At 43.8% G+C, this 25,162-nt stretch overlaps 1 protein-coding gene across 4 annotated transcripts in view; it reads right to left on the bottom strand.

The window, feature by feature from the left end:
- Positions 1-18,949, bottom strand: part of LOC146171734 (uncharacterized) — a 102,875-nt gene extending 83,926 nt beyond the window's left edge. For 3 of the 4 annotated variants that reach the window (XR_014702789.1, XR_014702788.1, XR_014702787.1), the window contains exons 1-2: positions 18,901-18,949; positions 18,506-18,779 (exon numbers count right to left, since the gene is read on the bottom strand). Coding sequence is in view for 1 of the 4 variants with exons in the window: in XM_084586365.1 (XP_084442491.1) it covers positions 17,503-18,405 (903 nt within the window). In the remaining 3 variants the exon portion in view is untranslated. Of the gene's footprint in view, positions 1-15,182; positions 18,780-18,900 lie in introns of those variants that run through there. The other variant, XM_084586365.1, reaches the window with a different exon arrangement.
- Between the last annotated feature and the right edge of the window lie 6,213 nt (positions 18,950-25,162).

Raw genomic sequence — 25,162 nt, 5'->3', positions numbered from 1 at the left:
TAATATTGTCACAAATGCATGCATTCAAAATTAGGCAGAAAGGGAAGGATTAAAAAATTTGGGTTTTGTAATTTCTACACCACTAAAAGACAAACTGTTCATGCAGTGAAGTTCATAATATAACAGTGTTTTTTATATAAATACTGCTGTGTAAAAATAAAATTGGGTTGTAAATTAGGATGGATCAGGGCGGACGTCAGGAAGCGGCAGATCTGTTTAGTTTTTTTCTTGATTTTTTGCCAGAGTCGACCATCCTTGTCGTCTGAACGGGCGGAGTAGCATAAGCTATGGTAGATGCGAATGTTAAGAAGCGGCATATTTATCTTTTTTTTTTGCGAGAGTTGTCCATTCTTGCATTTATGAATCAACGAAAGCATGCGGTCAGCTGTGATCATGACACCGGTTTTTAGCATTGTTCGCCTCAAATGGCATTTGCAGCTATAACGCTTTCCAATGATTCCGTGGCAGTGGACTATGCCTGCCCCAAGTGCGGCATGATAAATCAAACCAGGCTTGAGCAATCAAACCATCAAGGCCACTCTGCCAAGTTCACTCCCCACCACCGCAGGAGCTATCGAAAGTATAGTCGGAAGGTAAACCTGCAGGGACGTTATTGCTGTGCAGCATCTTGGCACGCTACCGATGAATGAGCTACAGATGCGATGGCCGAAATGGAGAGACACTCCACCAGCACGTTTTTTTTTTCTTTATTAATTATCAGGGGTAAAAGTGGAGGGTGGGTTTATTATGAAAGTGAGTTGATTACGCGACAAATATGGTATCATTTTCCATGATCGCAAGCGGCGTCTCAAGCAGATTTCTGTATATCGAATTATCGATTTATCGAATTGTTTCATGATCCCCTTTGAGTTCGATATATCCGGATTCGACTAAGCATATTCTCTCTATGATATAGGGGCACTCCTTAAAATAGTACTCCGCATATTGACTGAGGACTATGTTTAGCACACGCGAGATAGAAGCACTTGATGCAGTTACGTGTGTCACAAATTGAAAAGCATAGCTGATCTCTTGCCCCCACCTATTCCAAATTGAGTGAGTATTTCATTCTTATGCAGTTATGTAATCATATGCAGGGTGTGTTAAGTATGTATTCAAACCCACTTATAATGGCCACAATTATAATGAATGCTCGCTATTATAAAGTGTGGGTGGAGCTATCATCAAAATATGTATTCGGCCTATGGCATTCCAGCTCAAATATAATGAACTATGACTGCAGTACTCTAGACACTGTGAACTTGTCGCCATAGTCAAAAAAGGCATGCTTTACATTCCAGCACGAAAATAGAATATTTAGCTCTCATGACCTCTCAAAGAAAACAACTCACTCGCCCCTCCAAAAAGAGAGAAGGAATTGAAATATATTTATTGGAACTGCATTTGACTGGCTTTAAGACCAATTGCCATGTGCTTATGTGCCAGCTTGGTAAGGCACCCAGAGTGGAACAAGTGTGTTAAGCACAAGCCACGGTAGCGTTGACACAAACTGTGGTGTGCTACGGTGATCAGTCTCAAAGAGACGTGCGAGGCTTTCAGTACCACACAAGAGATACACCTTGGTGGTCAACGTGATGATGTTGATTACATCAAATGCCCTATCAGATCACAACAGTCTCCGTTATTCTAGTGTAGAATGGCCCAGATGTGCACACCAATCAATGAAGAATGTAGTCAGATAGTATAGAGGATGGTTTTCATTCGGAGTGCTAATTCCCACCTGATTTCTAGGTTTAAGTGACTGTACTTAAGGGGAAAGGTTGATCAGTAACCCAGTAGCTGCGGCAAGGTGTCACTTTATTTGGAGCCTAATGCATGCACTTTTCACAAAGCTGATGCATACTGGATGTTCTGCATAGAGGGTAATGTGGTAGGGCAGCTTTGTCACTGCATCCTTGCAATTTTGTGAAGGATTGGAGGCAGGGTTGCATATTTACAACTGGTTCTTGCAAACACCTCAATCACTTGTCATGCCAGAGGAGCTTGTCCTCTGAAAGGGCCTGGACCAGGCCCTAACAGCTCAGAACTTAGAAAAAGACTTGATAGTCAGCTTTGAAGAAACTTTGCGTGCACACAGTGTTTAAAGGGGAAATATCCTTTTTGGTCCAAAATGTTTTTGTGGCGTAGTAAGAGAAGTCCATTTACTATGAACTTCTCATGTGACAAAAGGAATTCATTTGACATTCTTCATAATAAGTTTGCTTGACTATGCTATGTTCAGTCATACAGCACAATGTAAGGGCGGTACTGTTATATCTAACCTGGCCAGATTCAGACTGCATTTGAGAATTTTATTCACTTGTTTTTCGTTAATAGGGGCTGCCATATTTGTTACAGCTTACAGTATTTATTATTTTGTTACAGTATTTGATTGTTTTAAATGTTAAAAAGCCCTCTTTATTTTGTGTCTTGTTTCCTTCCCCTTCAGTTCATACGATGTCCAAATTTCTCCACCTACCTTACTCTATGGTCCAGAGTTTTTTGCATCACAAATGCAACAATGTGGCAAGTGCATTGAAAAAAGCAAGTAAAGATTCATAAACAGGAAGGGTCAGGGTTCAGGCTAGTGGGTAATCTGCATGAGGTTCCATAGCGCACATTAAAGAAGGGACAAAACACGAGCGCTCGTGTTCTGTCCCTTCTTTGATGCGTGCTATGGAACCTCATGCATAAACAGGAAGTTTGGTTTGGTTTGTGGGGTTTAACGTCCCAAAGCAACTCCGGCTATGAGAGACACCGTAGTGGAGGACTGGAAATTTCGACAACCTGGGGTTGTGTAACGTGCACTGACATCGCACAGCACACGGGCACCTTGCTTTTCGCCTCGATCAAAAAGCGGCCGCCGAGGCCGGGATTCGATTCCGCATCCATGGGAACAGTAGTCAAGCACCGTAACCACTGTGCCACCCCGGCAGGGCCATAAACATAAAGAGGAAGTATGTTTCACTTCTCATTATCAGATAAAAAAAAATTGTGCTTTCAAGATTCTAGCCCGTACTCCTTTATTCTGAAAAATGGAACTATTATATTCATGTCAGGATCAGATAAAAAAACAAAATGCCCCATTGTGGTTTCTATTACAGGTTGGTGGCTTTGCCATAGCCTACATTTTAAATACGGCGTTTCAGACATTGCGGTTTCCAACTCCAGCTCAGCTGTTTTTACTTTTGTTTTGTCGTCATTCATAACCATGCTAGGAAGAAACGAACCATCTGGTTTCTAAAGCTAGTTCTTGTAGCAGTATATGATTGTAATTTGAATGTTCAAAAGCCTTCTTTAATTTGTGTCTTGTTTTCTTCCTTTTCAGTCCACGTTGCGTCCAAAGTTTGAAACCTATCCAGATCTGCGGTCCGGACTTTCTACTTGCTTTCGTTTAGCACAAGATCAGTGTTCCGTTGCTCTATATGTTGGTGTATTATAGCACTGTTTCTTGAAAATTAAACTCTGTAAATAGATATTGAGTGGCATAGGCGTATTTCCTTTTCATGGACTGTATTGTGATTTAAAGATGTGCGATATGGTATGCCAGAAATTTTTCATAGTACTCACAGCACTCGCAGCAGACTCCATAGTGGAGGGCTTTGGAAATTTCAACCACCTGGGGTTCTTTAATGTGCACTGACATTGCACAGCACACGGGCGCCTTGCTTTCCACCTCCATCGAAAAGTTGCCGCTGCGGCCTGGATTCGATCTCACATCCTCGAGCACAGAAGTCTTGCACCCTAACCACTACACCATCACGGCGGCACATTGCACTCAAATGCTTCAAATAAAGATGTAAAGGAAGTTGTGTCACATATATTCAGACTGGGTGGCTAAAATACAGGGACGGAAATAAAGATAAGTCAGCTCAAGTAACATTGACTTTTGATAACTGCCAACCAAGGAGCATGAAAAAGGGTCATAACAATGGACACAAATGTCGCATTGAGGTGTTTGTTGGTATAGCCCTTCATTTATGTTTCTCAGTAGCCAGTTTTCAAAATGTCGGACGTATTTTCAGCATTTGGCAGCTATATTTTTGGTGCATTTTTGTAAAATTATTGTAATGCATCAAAAATATAAGCACATCGCATTTTTCATGTATTTGTGGTGCATTCCGAGAATGGTATAAGTTTATACTTTTAGTATATTATTAGTATATTTTTCTTGGTTTGGAAAATATGACGGCAACATATTTGTAATGCTCCAAAAAATATGAGAGCATCTTATTTTTCATGTATTTTTAATGTATTCCAAGGGTACTTTCTGCCAGCATGAAAAATAGGTGAAGTATATTACTAATGCTTTGAAAGTACATTGTCAATCTATTGGTGGAAGATTTTTGAACCCTGCCAAGCTGAAGAAAGTACATTTTAAGCATGTTAGAAATATACTCAACAGGCAAAAAGCATATTTTTAACATATTTATATAAAGATATGCAGTGTTGTACTCCTAGTGTATTTATAACGTATTTGTATTACATGGGGACAAAAAAATGCAAAATTAATATGAAATAAATACAATGCATTAGATGTACATTTTTAGTATGGCTGTTTTTCACTAAGGGATATATACTGCCCCACTGATTTTCAATTATCACTGTTTTGCTCTACCTGCAGCCATCTACCCTGCTTCGAGCATACTAACCATATCTCCCTACCAAATTCTTTTCTATTCACAGCTTATAATTTCCTCCTCTCTGAAACTGCTCCACTACTCAAACTAACCATAAGTTTCTCTTATACCCTTGTTACTCGGCTGGCTTAACCACTGTTACCAAACTTAACCATGGTTAACCACTAATCGCAGTTCGCTGCTGTTACACAGCTTACCGCCATTCTCGGTTACGGCAGCTATAGGCGGAATGAAGCTGTATTTACAAATATTCAATTTATAAATGGTTCCCAGAGTGTCGTCGAACGAGGCATCAACAGCGTCGTCAAGCACCACACGATGGCAGCACCTCCTCGACCACCGTAAACATCACCATGGTGACCCTCCTCCCGCAAACCGTACGCAAACAAAACGGTGTATCGCTAGTGCCAATGTCAGAAATAAAGCGAGCGAAATTTGTTGGTGTCTCAAATACTGAGTAGATTACAAAAATGAGTCCTCTTGAGAATCACTGACCAGTGGCAAATTGCTGGTAAGAGTGATAACCGCGACAAGCAAGTTTCTGCTCAAGCTAAGCCAGCTGCCGCATGTGCAAATTGGGCTCAACCGCCCTGCTTATACTAGCTCTGCGATTATTGCTTCGTCAAAGTTAACCATATCATTCTTTTACTATGACAGATTAGTATTCACAAAGGTAGTTTCATGAGTAGACCAATTAAGAAAGCATCGCTCAGTTCAAAAGCACCAACTACCACTTTGCTTAGAAATGATTTGGTTTATGCCTGGACAGTAGTTCAGCACTTCTGGAGCCGATTACTGCTGGAATTACCCGGCAAAGAGCTGCATTGGCATTCTTTTCCATGGCTTCAACAGTGCGTGGCTACGGTACATGTTCAGCTGTAGTAACAGATTAAGTAAAAGGAATACGAAAACGCTCAATGTATAAGAAAAAGGTCAACACTATTAAACTCCTGGGTCTATTGCTAGTGCATGAAAGGAGGACAACGATATGAATGACTGGAAGTGTGTTTTTCATATGACAACTCTTTTTGATGGACTTTCCGCTGCTCCAAGCACCAATTCACTCTAAAGAACAACTATTGCCGGCAACTATAGGGAACTAGAAATCATACTTCTAGCACAATGTACCTGAAACTTAAGAGACAGAATTTCATCGTATAGTTCTTTGTAACATTCGCTTATAGTGCGCTGCCAAACTTTCATCCTGGTTGATAAAAAAAGTTTCGTGCCTGTTGCTTCATATAGATGCATCAATGTCATTCACAGGTTATTATACACTTGAAGGCTTTTAGGAGTGCTCTTATTTTGTTCTCTTCACTTTATAGGAGAGGTGCATGAGCACAACTGCAACGTTCTCCATGAGCGCTTGCAGAGAAATTTGAGCAATTTGCTCTTTTTTATTATACTCGGAACATTTTTATTCAAATGCACGTCATCTTATACTACTTATTTTGCACCCCTCATAGCCGAATTCACATTGGGGCATTAAACTCCATATACCATATGTAACATGCTTAAATATACTGCTTGATCAAGCTAGCTTTCACGTGAATATTTAATTTGTTCTGCAGGTTCCTGATGACCTTCAAAAGAAATATTATTGATCTGAGAAATAACACTGCGTAACTTTGCCGGGATACTAACAATGTTCACTGCTTCCTAGGACTGGTTATGAAGTCACTCATTCAAACTCGTGAAAGTGAAAACAGAAAAAAGCTACTTCAAAAAGCTACTTCAGAAGACCGGGCCTGTTTCAGTAATATCGGGCTGGAGTGACCGCTCAAGATAACTGCAGTTACCTTCACAGCAGCTTTTGTGTCCTGTTCTGTACGAACACATGGGCACTGCAGGTGAATGGGTTGTCACAAGCAGTTTTGCTGTCTTCGATTAAGATTAAACTTCTTATGACTCGACAGTATATAAAACAAAACGTCCACAAGATGCAGGTGTTTCCTATTGCGCTCTTCGTTGTGCGGCCAAAAAGCAGGTGCGGCAATTAAGAGTTGTGAACTACAGTTGAACCCCTCTATAACGTAAGCCCTCAAGAACGAAATTCTCGCGGCAACGAAAAATTTTGGCACCCCCGGCGAACTCCTATAGGGTTCAATGCATTTGTCCCCTCTCAACAGCGAAGGGTTTTTAAAAAGCAGTCCCGCATTAGCGAACGTTTGAGGTAGTGATTTGCAACATTTTTTCGGCCCATCAGCCAGTCGGGAACATAGAATGGGCAAAACTGCAGCAGCACACTCATCCGACAAGTCAGGCCCGTTCATTTCACCTGCCAACAAGCACCGGCGCAGCCATTTTTGTTTGCTTTCAGTTGGTTCGGCAATGATGATAGCAAAGCATTTTTTTTTTGCCTGCTGAAAGCGGCTTTTTGCTAGCCCGTTTGTTGGCAACTACGCACGCAGGTGACGTTTCACATGACGACACCGTCGGCCAACCGGGGAAGAGCAAGGAACCCTTTTTTTTTTTCTTTTCGCTAGTGCGCCGACCACGCTATCTCGCCTTGTGCAAGCCGAATTTGCCTGCTACTTGCTTGTGTACAGTGTTTTTTGTTGTTTTTTTGACTGTCAGAAACATGCCACCTCCTGTAAAGAAGTGCAAGTTTTTGACGCTGCAGGCAAAGGCTCAATCATTGCCGAAGCTGAAAAGGCAGAAAGAAGACGAACATTGCGGAGGAGTTCAGTATCCCGTGCAGCTCACTTTCTACGATTCTGAAATCAAAAAATGGCATCATGGCAGCACTCCAGAATGGCGCGCGCGCTCAGAACAAGACAAGGCAGCGCCGGTCTATGAAGGCGTGGACAAAGCCGTATTTCAGTGGTTCCTGAACAAGAGAGCGAACAAGGTGCCTTTGTCTGGAAGCCTTCTGTAGCAAAAAGGCGATTGACTACGTGTGCATTTTGGGGCACGACAACTTTAAGGCGAGTGCCGGATGGCTAAGTCGATTTAAAGCGCAGCACTGCATCGTCGCCAAAGTGTTGTCGGGGTAGTGTACGAGCGTCGATGCTGAAGCAGCATCGTCCTGGATGCAGGAAAGTTACGAAGGCATAATGGACAAGTACGAGCCCTCCAAAATTTATAATGCGGACGAAACTGGCTTCTTCTATGAAATGTTGCCTTCAAAAACGCTAGACCTGAAAGGAAAAAAATGCCATGGTGGCAAGCTGAGCAAAAAGCGGGTCACCAATCTTTTATGCTCAAACATGGATGGATCTGAAAAGCATCCCCTCCTCGTGATCGGCCAGAGCAAGATGCCACGGTGTTTTAAAGGTAACCAAAAGCTTCGTTTTGTTTTTTTTTAGGACTGCTGCAGCTGAGGCTCTAAGGGAGCACTTCAGGTGAGGGTCAAAGGAAGTACCTTTGCAAGACAAACAGAACCACCTTTGCAGGCTGCGAGGTTCGAAACTGGGTTTGGGCCCACTGCGGAGGAGGGGCGCGCAGCGGGGTTTACGGAGCTTCTCCCAAACGCACACCCCTGTACATTAAACTGAACATTAAAAAGACGAAGATCATGGCGTCTTGCCCTATCAAGTCCTGGAGCATCAATGGACAAGAAGTGGAAGCTGTGACAGATTTTCTGTTCTTGGGAGCCAAGATTACCTCGGAAGGAGACTGCAGCCATGAAATTAGGAGACGCCTGCTTCTGGGAAAAAGAGCAATGGTTAGCCTTGACCGCCTAGTAAAGAGCAGAGACATTAGTCTGCCAACCAAGATCCGTATAACCCGTGCTATGGTCTTTCCAGTTGTGATGTATGGATGCGAGAGTTGGACTGTGAAAAAGGCTGACCGCCGAAGAATTGACGCGTTTGAATTGTGGTGCTGGCGAAGACTCTTAAGAGTTCCTTGGACTGCCAGAAGATCAAATCAGTCGATATTGTCGACCATAAACCCTGACTGCTCATTGGAGGGTCAAATTCTAAAGTTAAAGCTCAGCTACTTTGGTCATCTGATGAGAAGAGAGGAGTCGCTGGAGAAAGATTTGATGTTGGGAAAGGTTGAGGGTCGCCGGAGAAGGGGTAGGCAGCGAACGCGATGGTTAGATGGCATTCTCGAGGCATTGCAGATGAAGCTATGTGATGTTAAGAAGATAGTGAGAGACCGGAAAGCGTGGCGTGACATGGTCCATAGGGTCACGAAGAGTCGGACACGACTGAACGCCTGAACTGAACTGAACTGAAAAGCTTCTGGTCCAGTACACTGCAAACCAAAAAGTGTGGATGACACGCGCAATATTCTCAAGCTGGCTGGAAGCCTTTGATACGGACATGCGAAAGTAGGGCAGATCCGTCTGCCTTTTTTTGGACAACTGCAGTGCGTACCACATTGAAGACGTTGCCCTGACGAGCATCCGCTTGATTTTTTTCCCTGCGAACTGCACATATGTTATCCAACCTCTTGATCAGGGGGTTATTAAAAGTGTGAAGTCTGCGTACCAAAGAAGGCTCATCCAGCAGATGTTGCTAAACATCGAAATGAAGCGACCGATGGAAATTGACCTCTTCATGGCGCTGGAGATACTTGCCGGCGCGTGGATTGCTACTTCGGCCACGCTTGTCCAGAACTGCTTCAGGCACGCCGGTTTCGCAGCTGTTCAGCACGCCTTGGCAGAACTGGAAGCAGCAAGCGGTGACGATCTGCAGCCACTAACCAAAGCATGGAACGCACTTCGCAGTGTAGATGCAATGGTGCCAGAGGCTGTTGAACTGGAGGACTTGCTCTGATTGGTTGTTGGGTTGTGTGAGGCAACATGACACGGCTGAATTGTCAGGTGCTGCCAACTCTCGCTTTTGCAGGTCGGAGGAACTAGTTTTCCAAGTTTCTTTGATCCCAAGTTAGGCACGCACCCCCTTAGACCACACTGGCATGCTCGTATGGCTTATTTAAAATGGGGGCTTATGTCTACTTCGGGTGGTCTGTCAAAGGATGGCATACCTTCCAACCCTTCCGGTTTGCGCAGAAGACTTTTCATGACACGATCACTGCTTTAAATCTTCCGACAAGTGGTTTCTGCCTGCTTAAGCAGGCTGTGTTGGTTTGGACTCGTGGCGAAGTCCTTGTAGACAGCAATTTCGGCGAAGCTAAAAGGCGTCCTCTCAGCACACTTGGCGGGGAAGGGTTATTTCTGCATCTTTGCCCAAACATGAGGTCATCTGATCCTCCTATATTGCCCTCGGCCGCGTGTCTCATATTACTGAGCTGCGCTATGCCCGTCGATGGCATGGTAGCTCTTCTTTCAGAACCATCACGACCAACAACAGTCGCGGCAGAATTGCGTATGAAGGGACTAATAATGGTTTCACATTAAACTAAAACGGTGCGCCGATGATACGGAGAGAAAACGGCAATGGCGCCTCGCCGATCAGTTTGCGTCAACCAGCTGCGGAGGTGTAGCGAGATCACTCGGTGGCGGCGTGCAGAGGTCTCTAGGACTCACCTTTCATGCATGCTGTAGCTGCTTGTGTTTTGATTATCACTCATTGGACACTGCGTCCTGAAGGTGCCGTCCCCCATCCCATCTTAGTGCAAATAAAAAATCTGATTTTTGGTCTCTCCAAGTTGGCATATACGTGATGGGATATTTAGCGACTCTGTGCCAATGTGTTTGCATGGGATAATAGGTGCACAAATAAGACTACTGATTAGGCAAGTAGCAGAGTGAATGGACGCAAACGAATAAGAGGAGCTGGCAAATGGGAGCCATTATATCATTAGTGCTGTCGCATCATACCTCCAAAGGCTGAGATGGAGGCCCCCCCCTTTTTTTTAGATTTGAGTTGAGATTTGGGGTCACATGAGGCATACAAAAGGAGTGACGTAATAGCTGCGTGTTCATTTGAATGATAGCCACCGATCGACTGCTGAAACTGATGGCTTGATAGTAGAAATTGAATTATGTGTTATTTGGCAGAAATTTCTCAATTCTATGCTTATTTTGTAGGGTCCTGAATCATTGAAACAAGAAAGAATGATAGCTCAAAATTTGGTGTCAACACTTGCTTAAATTAAAATTACTAACATGAACGCCTATGCAATGAAACAACCTGTATAGTCAAGGCTTTCTAATGTCCCCGCTGAACCTCTTTCATATCTATGGCACTGCAAATGAATGAATGTCGGCATCTGTTACTGCTTTACAATGAACTCACATAATGGGACTGTGACTGCTGCCCACTGAGCGTTGCTGCATATAGGGACTTGGTTTTGAAATTCAATTTTAGTTTTGAGGTAAAGGTCAATGGCTCCAACAAAGTTCTTTGTTCATTGGTTGGAGTTATTCACCTTTAGATTAAAACTAAAATCTTGACGAATGACACTAGCACTACCCGCCACCAGAAAAAGTAAAACTAGGCTAAGCAATCTTCATGCTCCCACTTGCTGGGCACTGGAAAACTGTGAACAGCAAGTGCAAACTTGCCAATGGAGCCGGTGGATGTAGCCGGCCGTTTTGCATCGATCGAGTCCGAAGGTGACAAAACGGCACTTTAATGAGCACTTGCTGGCATTTCCCTTCTCCCTGCTTTTTTTTGCTGTACTTTTGTGTTACTCTTGGATTTCATCATGAAGCATGCCATGAACCTGGATATGATAAGGACCAGCTACAGATGCACACTGTTAGAAGAAATGCCCAGCTAGAAGAAAATTAACAAATTGTTTCATAAAATAGTTCTTCAGTTGACAGTAAATAAAGGTTTTATTTTGTAAGACATGCTTACCATGCTCTATTTCATGTGATACAGTGCTCTGTGCATGACTTTTACAATGAAGTGACCTGTATTATGAATGATTTTCGAGGTCGAAACCACTTCATTACAAAGGTACTTCATTGCACTAGCATTGCATTTACCCGAATGCATGACTGCAGACATTTTCAATTCTGGCTGCTTTTAGTAGCATCACATATAAATAAGTTTATCTCTGCACTTTTATACAGTTTTCAGCAAGATTTCAATAAAGAGATGTCCTGGCGCAGTTGCTCCGTGGTTAAAACACTTGACTGCTGAACCAGAGGACCCAGACTCGAATCCTGGCCGCTGCAGCTGCTTTTCGGTGGTGGCAGTAAGCAAGGCACCCTTGTTCTGTGCGATTTCAGTGTACGGAAAAAAACCCTAGGTGGCTGAAATTTCCAGAGCCCTCCACTGTGGCGTCTCTCACAGCCAGAGTCGACATTAAACCCCATAAGTGAGACTAACCAATAAAGTGATACTCATCCTGCTTGTGAATCTTACTATGAATGCTATGCATCTTTAAGAACGGTGGAACCATTCAGTCCAGACTTGAGCAGCCACTTGCAGTGTTTGTCGATCTAAAACTGCTCCTTCAATCTGCGTAGCTGGGACATGATATTTGAAAGGGTGATTGTAGTGAGCCTTCACTTGGCACTCTCTCATGCCTGTATACTTTGTAACTGCGTATGCAGATTAGAGCGTGCCATAGTAGGATGCAACTTAAGAAAACAGCATTGCTAACTATGCTGTGACTGCTAGCGCATGTGTGAGCCATGATGATGGTGTTTTGTACAGTAGCGTACATCATACAACACATGGCACACAAGTTTGTTTCTTTTCAGAAAATTTTGGTGCCGGCTTGGCCCAAATTGCTCAAATTTCATAATGTGGCAGCATGGGGCAAGGTAAGCTTTGTGACTCAGTTTAGCATAGCACTCGCACCACTGCAGTCAACTTTCTAACATTTTGTGCAGAGCATTCATGATTCTTAGAAAAAGTGGCTTCAGTCCAGCTGGCATCTCCATTTATCAGAGCCTGTATCGAATCTGCACCTTTCTACCATTTGTTGAGCATTCAGATTTAAGCATTAGTATGGTCTTGGTACATCCGCCTAAAAAAATATCTCATGTTCACTAATTTCAAATGGCTTGGAACAATATGAATTGTATTAATTTTTTTACTGTAGTGCAGACCCCTTTTTGTCATGTTGTGCACTTGATGCATATCATTCCTTACTTGGGCCATTTCCTTGAATTCAGTTCAGTCGTTCAGTCGTGTCCGACTCTTCGTGACCCTATGGACCATGTCACACCACGCTTTCCGGTCTCTCACTATCTTCCTAACATCACATAACTTCATCTGCAGTGCCTCAAGGATGCCATCTAACCATCTTGTTCGCTGCCTACCCCTTCTCCGGCGACCCTCAACCTTTCCCAACATCAAATCTTTCTCCAGCAACTCCTCTTTTCTCATCAGATGACCAAAGTAGCTGAGCTTTAACTTTAGCATTTGACCCTCCAATGAGCAGTCAGGGTTTATAATCTACTAGCTTCTACCCAGCTTCATTTGGCTCACCAAGACTGAACTTGCCTGTAATTCCGGATATTTCTTCACTCCTGACCTTAGCATTCCAGTCTCCTATGAGAAAAATGACGTCTGATGATGGGATGCGGTCTAAAAGGCATTGTAGGTCCGCATAAAATCTCTCGACGTCAGCTTCTTCAGCAGTAGTGGTCGGTGCATAGACTTGGATAACTGTTATGCTGAAAGGGTGACCTTGGATCTGAAGTGAAATCATTCGGTCGTTTATGGGGTTGTACCCTAGCACTGCTTTGCCCATTCTTCTGTTTATATGAGAGCGACCCCATTCCTTCTCTTGGATTGGTACCCACAATAAAAGACATAATGGTCGCCGGAGTTAAATTTTCCCATTCCGGTCCACTTGAGCTCGCTGATACCCAAGATATCAATGTTCAATCTGTCCATTTCTCGCTTGACGACATCCAGTTTGCCTTGTGTCATAGATCTGGGGGGCTCATCTTCCGGCGCCATATCATTAATGGTATTGTGACCGGCCATAGGGTTTTCTTGGCAGGAAATACTGGAGTGGGGTGCCATTACCTTCTTCAGTGAATCACAGTTTGTCAGAACTCTCTGCCGTGACCTATCTATCTTGGGTGGCCCTACCCAGCAGAGCTCACGACTTCATCCAGTTTCGCAAGCCCCTCCGCCACGACAAGGCAGTGATCCATGAAGGGGTTCCTTGAATAGATTCATGTTAATCCGTGCATTTGGAATTTTTGGTACGTACGATACTTGTGCACAGCCGGTCTCGAGCGAGAGCAGACGCTCTTTCCTGTGGTCTTCTCAATCGCCTAAAAAGCAATTGGAGCGGTTCTCTTTTAATTACTCTCCGCCGCTGTAAGTTGTCCCACCAACTCACCATTTCCTTTGCACCTGCTGCAGTAGCAGCGGGTGGTTTTCCCTGATTTGGCACTGTCATCCACTGGTTTCGTAGAATGCACAATACCGAAATAAAAGAAAGCATAGCGTAGTTGCTTTAGCTGCACGTTTCCAGTATATTCCACATGTAAATGAAGTCCTCATAACAAAATCTGCCAGTTAGAATTATCAAAAAGACGAATCATTCTTCAAAAATATGACATGCATAGTAAACCCTCGTTAACAGGAAGTTGTAAAATCCGGGAAAAATTTCGATATAAGCGGAGTTTTGAGTTAAAATTCCGAACATATCTGGCTACAGTCACTGGCGATCAGTCACGCGATGCTACCGCCAATGCCTGTCGTTCTTCGCTCAAACCAGACTAGAAAAACAAACTTCGGTCGCAAAAAAAAAAGAACAACAGAAATTGAGTAGGTAGCTATTTTCTAAAAACCCAGAACCATGCCCAGAACCTGAGCGCGACAGCGACGAGCGGAAATTCTTTGGTGGCCCTCGGCCCGTCACGCCCGTCGACACTCCACTGCACAAAGGGAGCTTTTATATAACAAGCGCAGAATTCTCAAGAAAAAACTGAACTTTATTATTTTTGCAGGAAAAACTGGGTAATGCTTGTCTGCTTCGCGTTGGCATTCCGCCCGACAAAAGCGTCTTCGAGCTGATAAACGCATAGCATTAGCCGTTGGTCACCGCCGCCGCATTCAACTTTGTTGCAGAGCAAGAGTAGGAGGTTCCTTGTTTCTGCAGTCGTGGGCAGTTCTCTAGGCTCTTCATCAACCTGATCACTACCTTCATTGCCTGTCATTGCAACAATATCTGCATGAGACAGCATTCCGGTAACAGGCACGTCCGCTTAATATAGCACATATTCTTCAAAAGTTATGACTTCGGTATCGCCGGCGCAACCAGTACACTTCGCGAACTTCGTCACAAAGTTTATCACAATCACTGAACTCGTCATTGTCTGGTTCGAGCATGGAGGGTTCGAGCGATCTCGAGCATGGAGGGTTCGAGCGAAAAGCCTGCGTGCGCGAAGCAATTCGCAATCAGCAGTGGCCGGACTTGTCGCCAGGCTTCAGCGATCAGGTGGACTGCACCCAGTAAATCTATTTCGTACTTCTTACCGCTGTCGTAAGAACACAAAATTCGGTGCAGGAGTTTATTTTGAAATTATCTGTATTTATAGGCTCATGAAAGCCCCTGAACTCCTGGTGCTTGCAGTGAAAGGGGGGAGGGGGGACAACTAACACGTGCAGACATGGTAGTTGTCCCTGTCTTTTTTGTGCTATGTCTTCAAGAAGCTGAGCTATAGCGTGCAAAAAAATTTAAAAAAAAAACACCGCTGGGCTGTGGCGGCCACTTTTCAGGAGATCTGAGGTCGCATCTGTACAATCGGGAGATGTAATCAAAATTCGGGAGACTCCCGGACAATTCGGGAGAGTTGGCAGGTATGCTATTGATTAGTTAATCGGCAGAAGATCCCCTAAGAAAAAAACTTGTGTTGTCAGCGTACTGAATACAACTTGTATGATAAGCTATGCTCGGAAGGTCTTTAGCATATACATTAAAGAGGAACGGTCCAAGAAGGCTACCTTGCGGGACACCACATTCAATGAGAAGGGAGCTAGACTTATGATTATCGACCGAAACGACCTGCTGACGCATGTTTAAATAAGAACGAAAGAGTTGGAGGGAAAGACCATGGACACCATAGCTTTCAAGTTTACAGAGTAGTATTTCATGATTAAGAAGGTCGAAAGCTTTGGTAAAGTCGATGAATATACCAAGGGTCAAACTTTTAGCTTCGACATTATTTAAAATAATTTCCTTTTGCAAGAGTAAAGCAGATTCCGTGGACTTGCCCTTTCGAAATCCAAACTGACTGGCATTTATTAAGGCATGTTTAGAAAAGAACCCATCGATCCTCTCGAGCATTACTTTTTCAAGAGCCTTTGAAAAAACAGGGAGAATAGAAATTGGCCTATAGTTTGTCATCTTGTTTCTATCGCCTCCTTTGAAAATAACAGTTACGTTTGCATATTTCATTCATGTAGGAAAAATTCCTGATGTGAGCGACAAGTTAAAGATGTAACTTAAGCAAGGTGCTAAGAAATCCGAAACAAATTTAACTGGTTTAATTTGGAAGCCATCAAAATCAGTGCAACTTGTAGCTTTTAGGTTCATTATAATGCTAAAAACTTCCTCGCTGGTCGTTAAATGAAAAGCAAAAGTGTCTAAACCTGTATTTTGGAGATACCGAAGTGCTTCGACCGCGGAACCACTCGGTCTAAAGCTTGTGAAGAAGTCATTGAATTTTTCTGCCAGCAAAGAGCGGGAATAGGGCAAGCCATCGATCACAAGCTGACCTAAGTGCGTATTTTTATTCTTGTTTAGAAACGATTCATTTAAAAGTTTTCAGAATGCTTTCGGACCTTCCCTGCTAGTGAGGATACGCGATTGATACACATATTTAGATCTTCGCAGTTCGTTGGTTACCTTCCTGCGGCGTATTTTGAAAGCTGTAAGGTGATCAGGGTTCCGAGTGGACATAAAGCTTTTGAAGAGCCTAGACTTATGATTCATCACTTTGACGTGTGCTGGAGTCACCCAAAGTTTACGGAGTTTCGTGTTTGATTTCTTTGTTTTCCAGGGAAAACACTTATTGTACATGTCTTTCAAAGTACTTAAAAAGAGCTCATAAGATTCATCGACGGAAGAACAGGCAAAAACACAGTTCCAATCTGCAACGCGTACAGATTCGCGAAATCGGGCAAGTGTCACATCAGTTATACATTGATAAGCAAAACTATTTGGTTGTGCGTAACTTGGTGAGCAGCCATGTGGCACGGATACGAAAATGGCACAGTGGTCACTAAGGTCACAAGCGGGAGGTCCCCCAGACAGTCTTACTTCGGGACCTCCTACTGTACAAACTTTTTTATGCACTTATAATTGACTTGTATTTCGTTTTAATAAACCTTCAAATCTTCAAACCTTCAAATAGTACCGGCAGAAATGACGGGGGAGACAATGTCTACTATAAAAAGGCCGATTTTACTGATTGACATCGTTATCCTTGTGGGTGTAGTGATAAGATTTGTAAAACCATTGGAAGCAATTGAGTGATTCAAATGGCGATATATACTAGAAGGTGCAAGTGTATTAATGTTGAGGTCACCTCCAATAATAGTAGAGTATTGGACTTCAGCGGCAAAATCAAGAAATTTGTCGAGATGTGTTAAGAACTTATCTGGGTCACCTGACGGCGGCCTGTAAACGACAGAAACCATTTTGTGCGCAGTCTTCAGCGCGAGCATTTCACAGTCAGGAGACACTATAGAGAACTCAGGTAATACTTCGCTATGAAGGCCACTGTTCTTTACGTAAACGGCAACACCCCCTCCATGAGAAGGGCGATTCAGGAAACAAGGATCATAGCCGGGGAGTTTCACCAGGTCAGCATCGCATACGGCCCACGTTTCAGTTAGCAGAATTGCATCAAAATTGTGCTGCAGACTGTCAACAAAATATGAGAAGTCATCAAGCTTGTTACGCAGAGACCGGACATTAATATGTAAGGCAGAGAAATTATTTAGGTCAAGGCAACCGTTTACTTTAGGGGAAGTAGTAATTCGTGATACTCTATATTTAGTTTTCAGTTTACGGTGAGTTATTGGGCTAGCAGAGCAAGGTCACTCTCTGACCGAATGGCAAAAGCGGAGTCCCCTTCCTTCCTTCTAAGCAATATTTTGCCATTGACATGCCAAGCAAATTTGAAGCCAAATCGTTTTGCCTGCTCTTTCACGATTCCAAGGAGGTCTCGCGAATGCTTGGTCATGTTCTCTTGGACAAAGACGGAGCTGTCTACATCACGGAAGGCGCTCCTTTTGGCAAACCATTTGTCCCTTAGCTCCTGACGAGAAAATCGGACAAGAATGATGGGAGTTCTGTCCGTTTTCGCGGGCAGTCTATGCATGGTCATGACATCCTGTTGCAGTAGTGGTTCAAGAGAAACCTCGGCCCCCACTTCATTAAATTTAGCCAGTAGGTCTTCCTGTTCGCTCTGAATAACACCATGAAATTCTAGGTTTAAACGCCAACTACGCCATTCCAGGTCATTGACACTAGACTTGATCTCGGTCAAGTCAGACCCAGCAGAGTTGCTTTCCAGCACTGTAACTCGAACTTTGAGCTCTTTTGTTTCCTTCTCTTGGGCATCGAGTCGTTCTTTGAACTTGTCGAACTCACCCGAAAGCAAGTCAATTGCCTTTTCGATTCCGTCCACTTTTTCACGGAGGCAAAGGAGAGAGCTAAGCTTTCTATTTACGTCTAACAGAATTGTAGGTATATTAACTTCTGCCTGGTCAGCTTTCCCTGTGATAGCGCCATTACTTGTATTCGGTCTGCAAGACCCACACTTCCATGTTTTTCTAAACGATTCCCGTTTCCCCTTGAGGGTTTCATCAGTCACACCCGAGCAAGCGCCCGAGTGGAAGGAAAAGTCGCACGCGCAGCATGTCAGTTGTGAGTGCTCTTCAGACAGCACTCCTCTACACGCGCAACAACGGGACATGTCAAAAACTAGACCTGTAAAAACAGAAATGCATCAACAAGAATTGTTTTTTTGGCAGCAGCGGCAGGTTTGGACTGAAGGTATAAGAAAAGTGACCAACCTGGGAAATCACAGAGGAGCGTTAGGCGAGGTGCGTCACACGAGCTGCCGCTGCTGCCAAATGCGAGCAAAAAACGCCCACAGTAGACGAAGCCGATAAGGCAAAGATGTGTCGCCGCTGTCGCCCAGGGATGCCACGAATGGTAAAGAAGCTTCTTGTTGCGTGAAGAAAGGTGCCAACTTCAAAACGGCAGTCCCGAAGTAGCAGCCTCCAGAACAGCGCACGTTCAAGGGGCACACAGATGCAGAGGCCAGGAAAGCGGCAGCAACACGAACTGGGAAATCAGAGATTTGCACTGCTTAGGGCGGGACATCGTCGGTTCCGGACACCACATACACAACAAAAATCAGTCACTCTTCGTGCACATCGCGCGAAGAAACCACACAATCACTAACCGGAATGCGAAGGACAGCTGACCCAACCACGCCGAACCGACTGCCTGATAAGACCCATCAGCCCCCGCGCGTAAGCGGTGCTCACGTGACTTCTCCCAAGGCGCCGCTGCGCCCGCGGGAATTTTGTACTCGCTCTTCGAACGTGACCGCGTTCGGCACTTAGTATAGGAACAAAGCGCTCGCTCGGAGCCCGTATCACATTTCGGTAATAACCTTTACCTTCGTTCCTTCCAGTAAAAATTTCGAGATATCCGCATTACGCCCGAAAAATGCTTCGAGATAAACGGGAGCTAATACATAGCACCTATGGGAGGTGAAGGCGCGGTGTGGAAAAATTTCGACTTGACCGATTTTTCGAGATATGCGAGTTCGTGTTAACGAGGGTTTACGTATGACGGATACTGCTCTCTTAAATGCAGAAGATGGTGTATTGATCCATTCTTTGCAAATATTCATACTGGGCAGACAAGTACTATAAGTAAGCTTGTTAATGCAAGGTTAGCTTGGTGGCATGTCTATGTGGTTTAACGCTGCAAAGAAACTCTGGCTATGAGAGGCGCCGCAGTGGAGGTCCTGGAATTTTCAATCACTTGGTGTTCTTTAATGTGCACTGTGTTGTGTAGAAGATGGATGCCTTGACGATATTGCTTCCATTGAGATGTGGCCGCCGCTGCTGGGATTGAACCCGAGAAATAAAAACCGAAGCTTTTCAAGCTTGCACTCTAGATATCGCCCTGTAAAAACATCTAGGACGACTACGGCAACGAAATTTCGGTTTTATTGACACAGTCGTAACTTTATATTCTCTAATATGCATGCTGGCAATTGCTGTCAAAATTGACCTAATTTTCGTGGACACCACATTTTTTGCGAGTTGCACATAGCTCATTCAAAAATAGCTCTTTCGAATAACCTGTAGAAATAGCAAATAATAATCTAGAAAATAAAGTGCCTCTGAGACTGCGTCTTCTGTTTAGAACTGGAAATGCGGTTTCTCCCATGGCGGGTGTGTTTATTTAGATGTTTTACGTTCAATAAATCCCTTATGCCCATATGAAGATGCTATTGGCGCATTGAAAGCTCTCCAGCGCGGTCAGGTGCTCGGTGCCGAGACTCGCCCCGCAGGCGAGCTGCTTTCAAAACACTGTGTAAATAATTATGATTGCAACAACGCTAGAAGAAATCCTTTCCCCAAAATGCACATACACGTGCACACATGCAATCCTGCCACAGATCATGCTATAAAGGAATGTTCAGTTTCTTGAAGGGGAATATAATTTTCTCCTTCCTCAAATTTTCTTAAATAATGGTCGGCTTTAAAGGAGAATGATCTTCTCTTCTCCGCCGCTCTCCTTACTTCGGCAGAACAAATATTCACGCCCGACGTCGTGATCAAAAGTTGTTGTGTCAGTCGCGAGACTACATACTCTTTCAGCAGATTGATATTGTTCTGAATGTAACGTATTCGGAACTTAGTGAAAAGTTCACTGCATTGCACAGCTGCACTTTCAACTCTGAACAAATTTTTGCTCTTTAACCTCAATCTGTGAAGCGCCAGGAATGATTGTTAATGCCGCTTCTTAGCTAGCTAAATAAAACGGCATTGGCTGAGATTCCAGGATATTATTTGAACTTCAGAAGCCAAGCAAACGCTTTGCGGATGTAATTCGACACACTGCATGATAAATTTTGTGTTTGCTCAAAATTTAGAGGCAGAAAGCTGTGATGAAAGTAGATCAGGAGGTTCATGCGACCATGCAGTCGCACTGAGAGGAGCGCCCGTGCACAGGATTTATCAGCATTTTATATCTCATAGATCACAAATCTCACAACACTGGCTGCGCAGTGTTTGTATTAACTATAAAGATTGAAATGCAAGGACTTGCAGGTTGCAAATGATGCGGGTGGGGCATGGAGTGGGTGTGCGTGCTTTCCTTGCTCGTCAACGGCACTAGCTGAAGCGGAGCGATGAGGTGGTGGCGACCCTACCGAGATGTGGAAACCGACCCCATTGGGGAGGCCGTAAGAAGCTCGCTTTCCCTTGAGACAGGCCATGACTTGTGTTGCTACGTGGGTAACTGGCTTGGTCTAAATAGAGAGGGCAGTGTATGCACATTTCTTATCTTGATGAAAGTTTGAATAAATTTTCATTTGAAAGTTAGCAATCATAGCAAAATTCTCCTACTTTGTCCTCTGTTTTTCACTGTGGTGTTTTCTTGAAGTGAAAGGGAGGGACAGCAGAATAGTGCCTCCACTGCCAGATCAGCTTTCAGATAATGTGTTGCTTTTGTTGCCTTACACAAAAAGATGCTGTATATAAAATTTCATAGGAGTGATTGTGGCTTTACAAAGTTCAGGTTTACGTGCCAGCCATATTGGTTTGTACACTATATATTACAGCCAATGGCAATGCTGCAGGTGAGTTGGCATAGCCCTACCACTGTTCTACTGCAAGAATGATTACATAGAATGGCATGCGATATTCTCGCCACGGCAGCTATGATGGATGTACTGAAAGTGTATCGTATGTGAATGAAGAATTACAAGACCCAAAAAAAAAAAAGATTTCACACGTCTTTTCTGTGCTGTGTATTCCTCCATTCACAATACACTAATTAGCATAGAACAACTAGCTTTAAGCAATATTCTAGGGATCCTACAGATGGCACCTAATCGTAATTGTGTCGCTAGGCTCACTGCTGGAGTCTAAACGGTAGGCCACTGGTTGCCGATGCAGAGACAGGCCAAAGATAAGAAAACTCATTTATTAATGCAATAGCTTACAGTCCATATGAACAGGAAAACGTGGTGTTGGCAGGAAATTTCTTGCTTGGTGGAGAGGTCAAGTCATGTATATGACCAAGCGCTGATTGGTTGGCGAGGTGTGTGATTTCACAAGACTATGTGTCTTGATCTCCCCAGATTGGGTGCAATCTGCATTAATTCACAAAAGTTCCATGCGGTTCTAAAAGTTATGTATTTGACTCTGCCCTTTTTTATGCGTTATGCAAAGTGGTGCAGGCAAACTGTCACCGAGTCAGTGGGTACTTCGAAGAGATAGCAGCAGAATCCAAGGCAGTTTGTGTGCATTAAGGCTGTTGCTGTTCCCATCCAAAATGTGTCACCAGTTGCCTGTCAATTAAAAAGAGTTAACTTTTAAACTCCACAACTTGGGCTTTCTGTTGGCAGGCAATGGTAGAAGAGTGATTGTCGGACATTTACTGGCAGGCATGGGCAGACTAACGGGCGAAGGTATAGGCTGACTAACATTCTTAAAACCAATCGCTACTCTAAGTGGAGGTATCACTAATGCTGATGCGGAGGACACCTTATCAAAAAAGAAATGGGTCTCCGCATGTTGTATCATAAAAAAAATAATAATAGCCCCTCCCGTCTGCTACACATTCACACTGACTGGCTACATGTGACCACCATAGTCATCTAGCACATGGAAAGTGTGGCAGGAAACACTTTAAACACTTTTACTGAAAAAAGCCTGACTACAGAGTAGTCTGCAATGGAACAAGTCAAGCAGATATTTACACGAGAAGGAGACTTGCGGGGAGGCTGGTGCAGATGAATTTGTGTAGCATGGCGTCAAATCGGAAGTGCAGATGGGTCAAAACCGCACTGACAAATTGTACTTGAGAATGCTCTCAACTGGTGTAGAAAGCGCAACCTAATGGAGCCCTCTGGCCAAATTTACAGGTGTGCTGGTCGAGTCGTATGGCCAAGAACAGTGGCTGGCTCATAGAATCACCTTCAATGCTGTCCATGTCTACTGTAGCAGAAAAACAATTCAAAGTACCTGTCTAGAGCCTACTATAAGTGGTAAAAATTTTTGAAAGTAAAGCAATGAGCATGTCAAGCTGAAATGACAAACCTACAGCAAGCGATGTTGCTCCAATGCTGTCGCATTCTATTCTTAAGGTGACTTTAGAATCTCTATAATTTTTTATCATTTCAAAAAATGAAGAACAGCTTTTTTGTAAGACAGAGCACATGCTTTGTATGCTGTGTATTGACTAAAGAAGTCCTCCATTTCTTGTGGAAAACATTTCAAGATTTCAGATCAGTTGCTCCTGGTAACTGGCGTCACACATTCCTTGGCTTCATTCTTGTCCAGCTGGTGACAGGTGAAGGCCTCAGGCTTACAGCAGTAGCTCTCCTTTGCTCAGAAGTCCAAATTTGTGGAACTGGCTCTAGGACTTTTTCGAGAAGTTCTAGCAGTTGACCTATGCCAATTTTTGGTGTGGCAGTTTGCTAGCTTGCAGATGGGAATATGAAAAATGCAGACGTTCAACAGGCTACCTTCATATAGTGAAAGTGATGCAGCAGATGCTAACATTTACCATTTGATGCGATAGATTTAAAGGCCTCGTTACCAAGAAAATCCTGTGACGGTATTGTGAACAAAAGTTACGGTCATGGTGCTAGCAGGTTGTACTAGCTGGCAGCAGACATGGCCGAGCACCGATACTTCTATGGTTAGTGCAACTTAACAAGATCACTTATCAGAAAGATGGGAGGCGCTGCCAACTCTGGTTGCTCATTTGGGGTGGGAAGGTGGAATAAGAATCAACTTTCCACTGTTCTTGGATGCCAAGTCAGGCGCGCTCATACGGCTTGGTTAACCGGGGGTTTACATGTTGTATGGTCGCCTACATCCCGTAAATGGATGAGGTGATAGTTTAGTCCTGTATGCTAATAAGAATGTGCGGTATATTAGACGTACAGACCAAGAGACTGGTAAATAAGCGAGGACTACATGTATGCAAATGAACTGTAAGGGGAGCTGCAGACGCTATATAGTCATATGCTTAAAAGAAGAGCTTGAGTGTCCCCAGAATTTGCCATTTACACAGTGTCAGAGATAAATTTGTTCTAGAAAAATGCGCCAAGAGACAATTCCATCCAAATTTTGCTTTTAGTTGGAAATGAATTTGTGGCTCTTTCTGGCTATGAAGTTTCGCCAGCATCAGAAAGGAGAAAACAAAAAAAATTACAAGGGTTTAATGCTGCTGAATCAAATATTGAGTGAAAGCATTAGCTGCGGGTGACCGAGCGTTCTCTTTTTCTTCTTCCTCAGCCCACATATAAAGCCCCGCTAAGCCGTATGAACATGCCTTAGTGGCCTATAGGGATAACGTGAATGCCAGGGTCCTAGCAGGCTGATTCTGACATAACCGTCCCATGTGAAACGAGACCCAGTTGGCAGCTCCTGCCGACCGCTTGAGTTGGTAGCCCAGCTCTCACCCTAGTGTCACGTGGGTAAGACGTGGCTACCGGCCGCGCTACGTTGAAGGCTCGAAACCTAGAGTAGTATTGCTTTCACAATAAAACTCATAAATTGGATTTGAAAATTTCCTTGACACTCAATTCAAGATTATGCCACCAAACGGATGACTCCACAATCACCATATGAAAGTGAAAAGTCACGTAGCCTAGCCTCAAAGGTGTGTGAATAACTTTGTCTTCTTGTGGCCCACCTAGGCCACTGCTTTGCTAATAAAGGGCTGCAAATGGGCTTTATAGCATGATACAGATTTAAATTTGAAAGTGGGAGAGTATGAGGTCCCTTCCACAGTCATATCACCCCCCCCCCCCTTCCTCCCAAAAGAAAGAGAAAAGTTGTCCACTATCGTGAGGAACTCTGCACGTGAGGCAGATGCTTGAGCCACTAGGTCATCACTATGCACCTCAGTTTGCTTTTACAGGAATGGCCAGTAATGGTGACAACTGTATATCATTTGTAGACATTTTTATCGCTTATAAAACCCTTGTCCAAGAGAATATGCATCCATCGATGTGGGGCTCTGGAACAAAGAACTGCTTATCTATGCTGTTGATTAAACTACTAGACAGTGCTGAGGAGCAGAATTCTGAATGGTCCATAAAAAGATCATTGTGTTGTATAGTCCAGAACAAACTGCCAGAGTCAAAAAGACAAAAATGCAGACTGCTGCTAGGTGTGCAGCATCCCATGAAATATACCAAGTTTCTTAAAGTACCCTATTTCACCTAGCTGGGTATGTGGGTTGGGCAACTACAGCTAATCCATTTTTAGTAGGCAACGTTAAGAATGGATACAGGTTGGTTGGTTCATAGGAAGGGAAAGGCGCAGTATCTGTCACATTTGCTCTGTGGACACCTGAACCGCGCCGTAAGGGAAGTGATGAAGGTGGGAGTGAAGGTGGATAGAGAGAAAGGGGGGCCGTAGTGAAGGGCTACGGAGTAATTTCGACCACCTGGGGATCTTTAA

Source organism: Amblyomma maculatum, unplaced genomic scaffold (assembly GCF_055883805.1).
Source record: "Amblyomma maculatum isolate TAMU_Amacu unplaced genomic scaffold, ASM5588380v1 scaffold_18, whole genome shotgun sequence".
Taxonomy (NCBI): domain Eukaryota; kingdom Metazoa; phylum Arthropoda; class Arachnida; order Ixodida; family Ixodidae; genus Amblyomma; species Amblyomma maculatum.
This window is presented reverse-complemented; position numbering and strand designations above follow the sequence as displayed.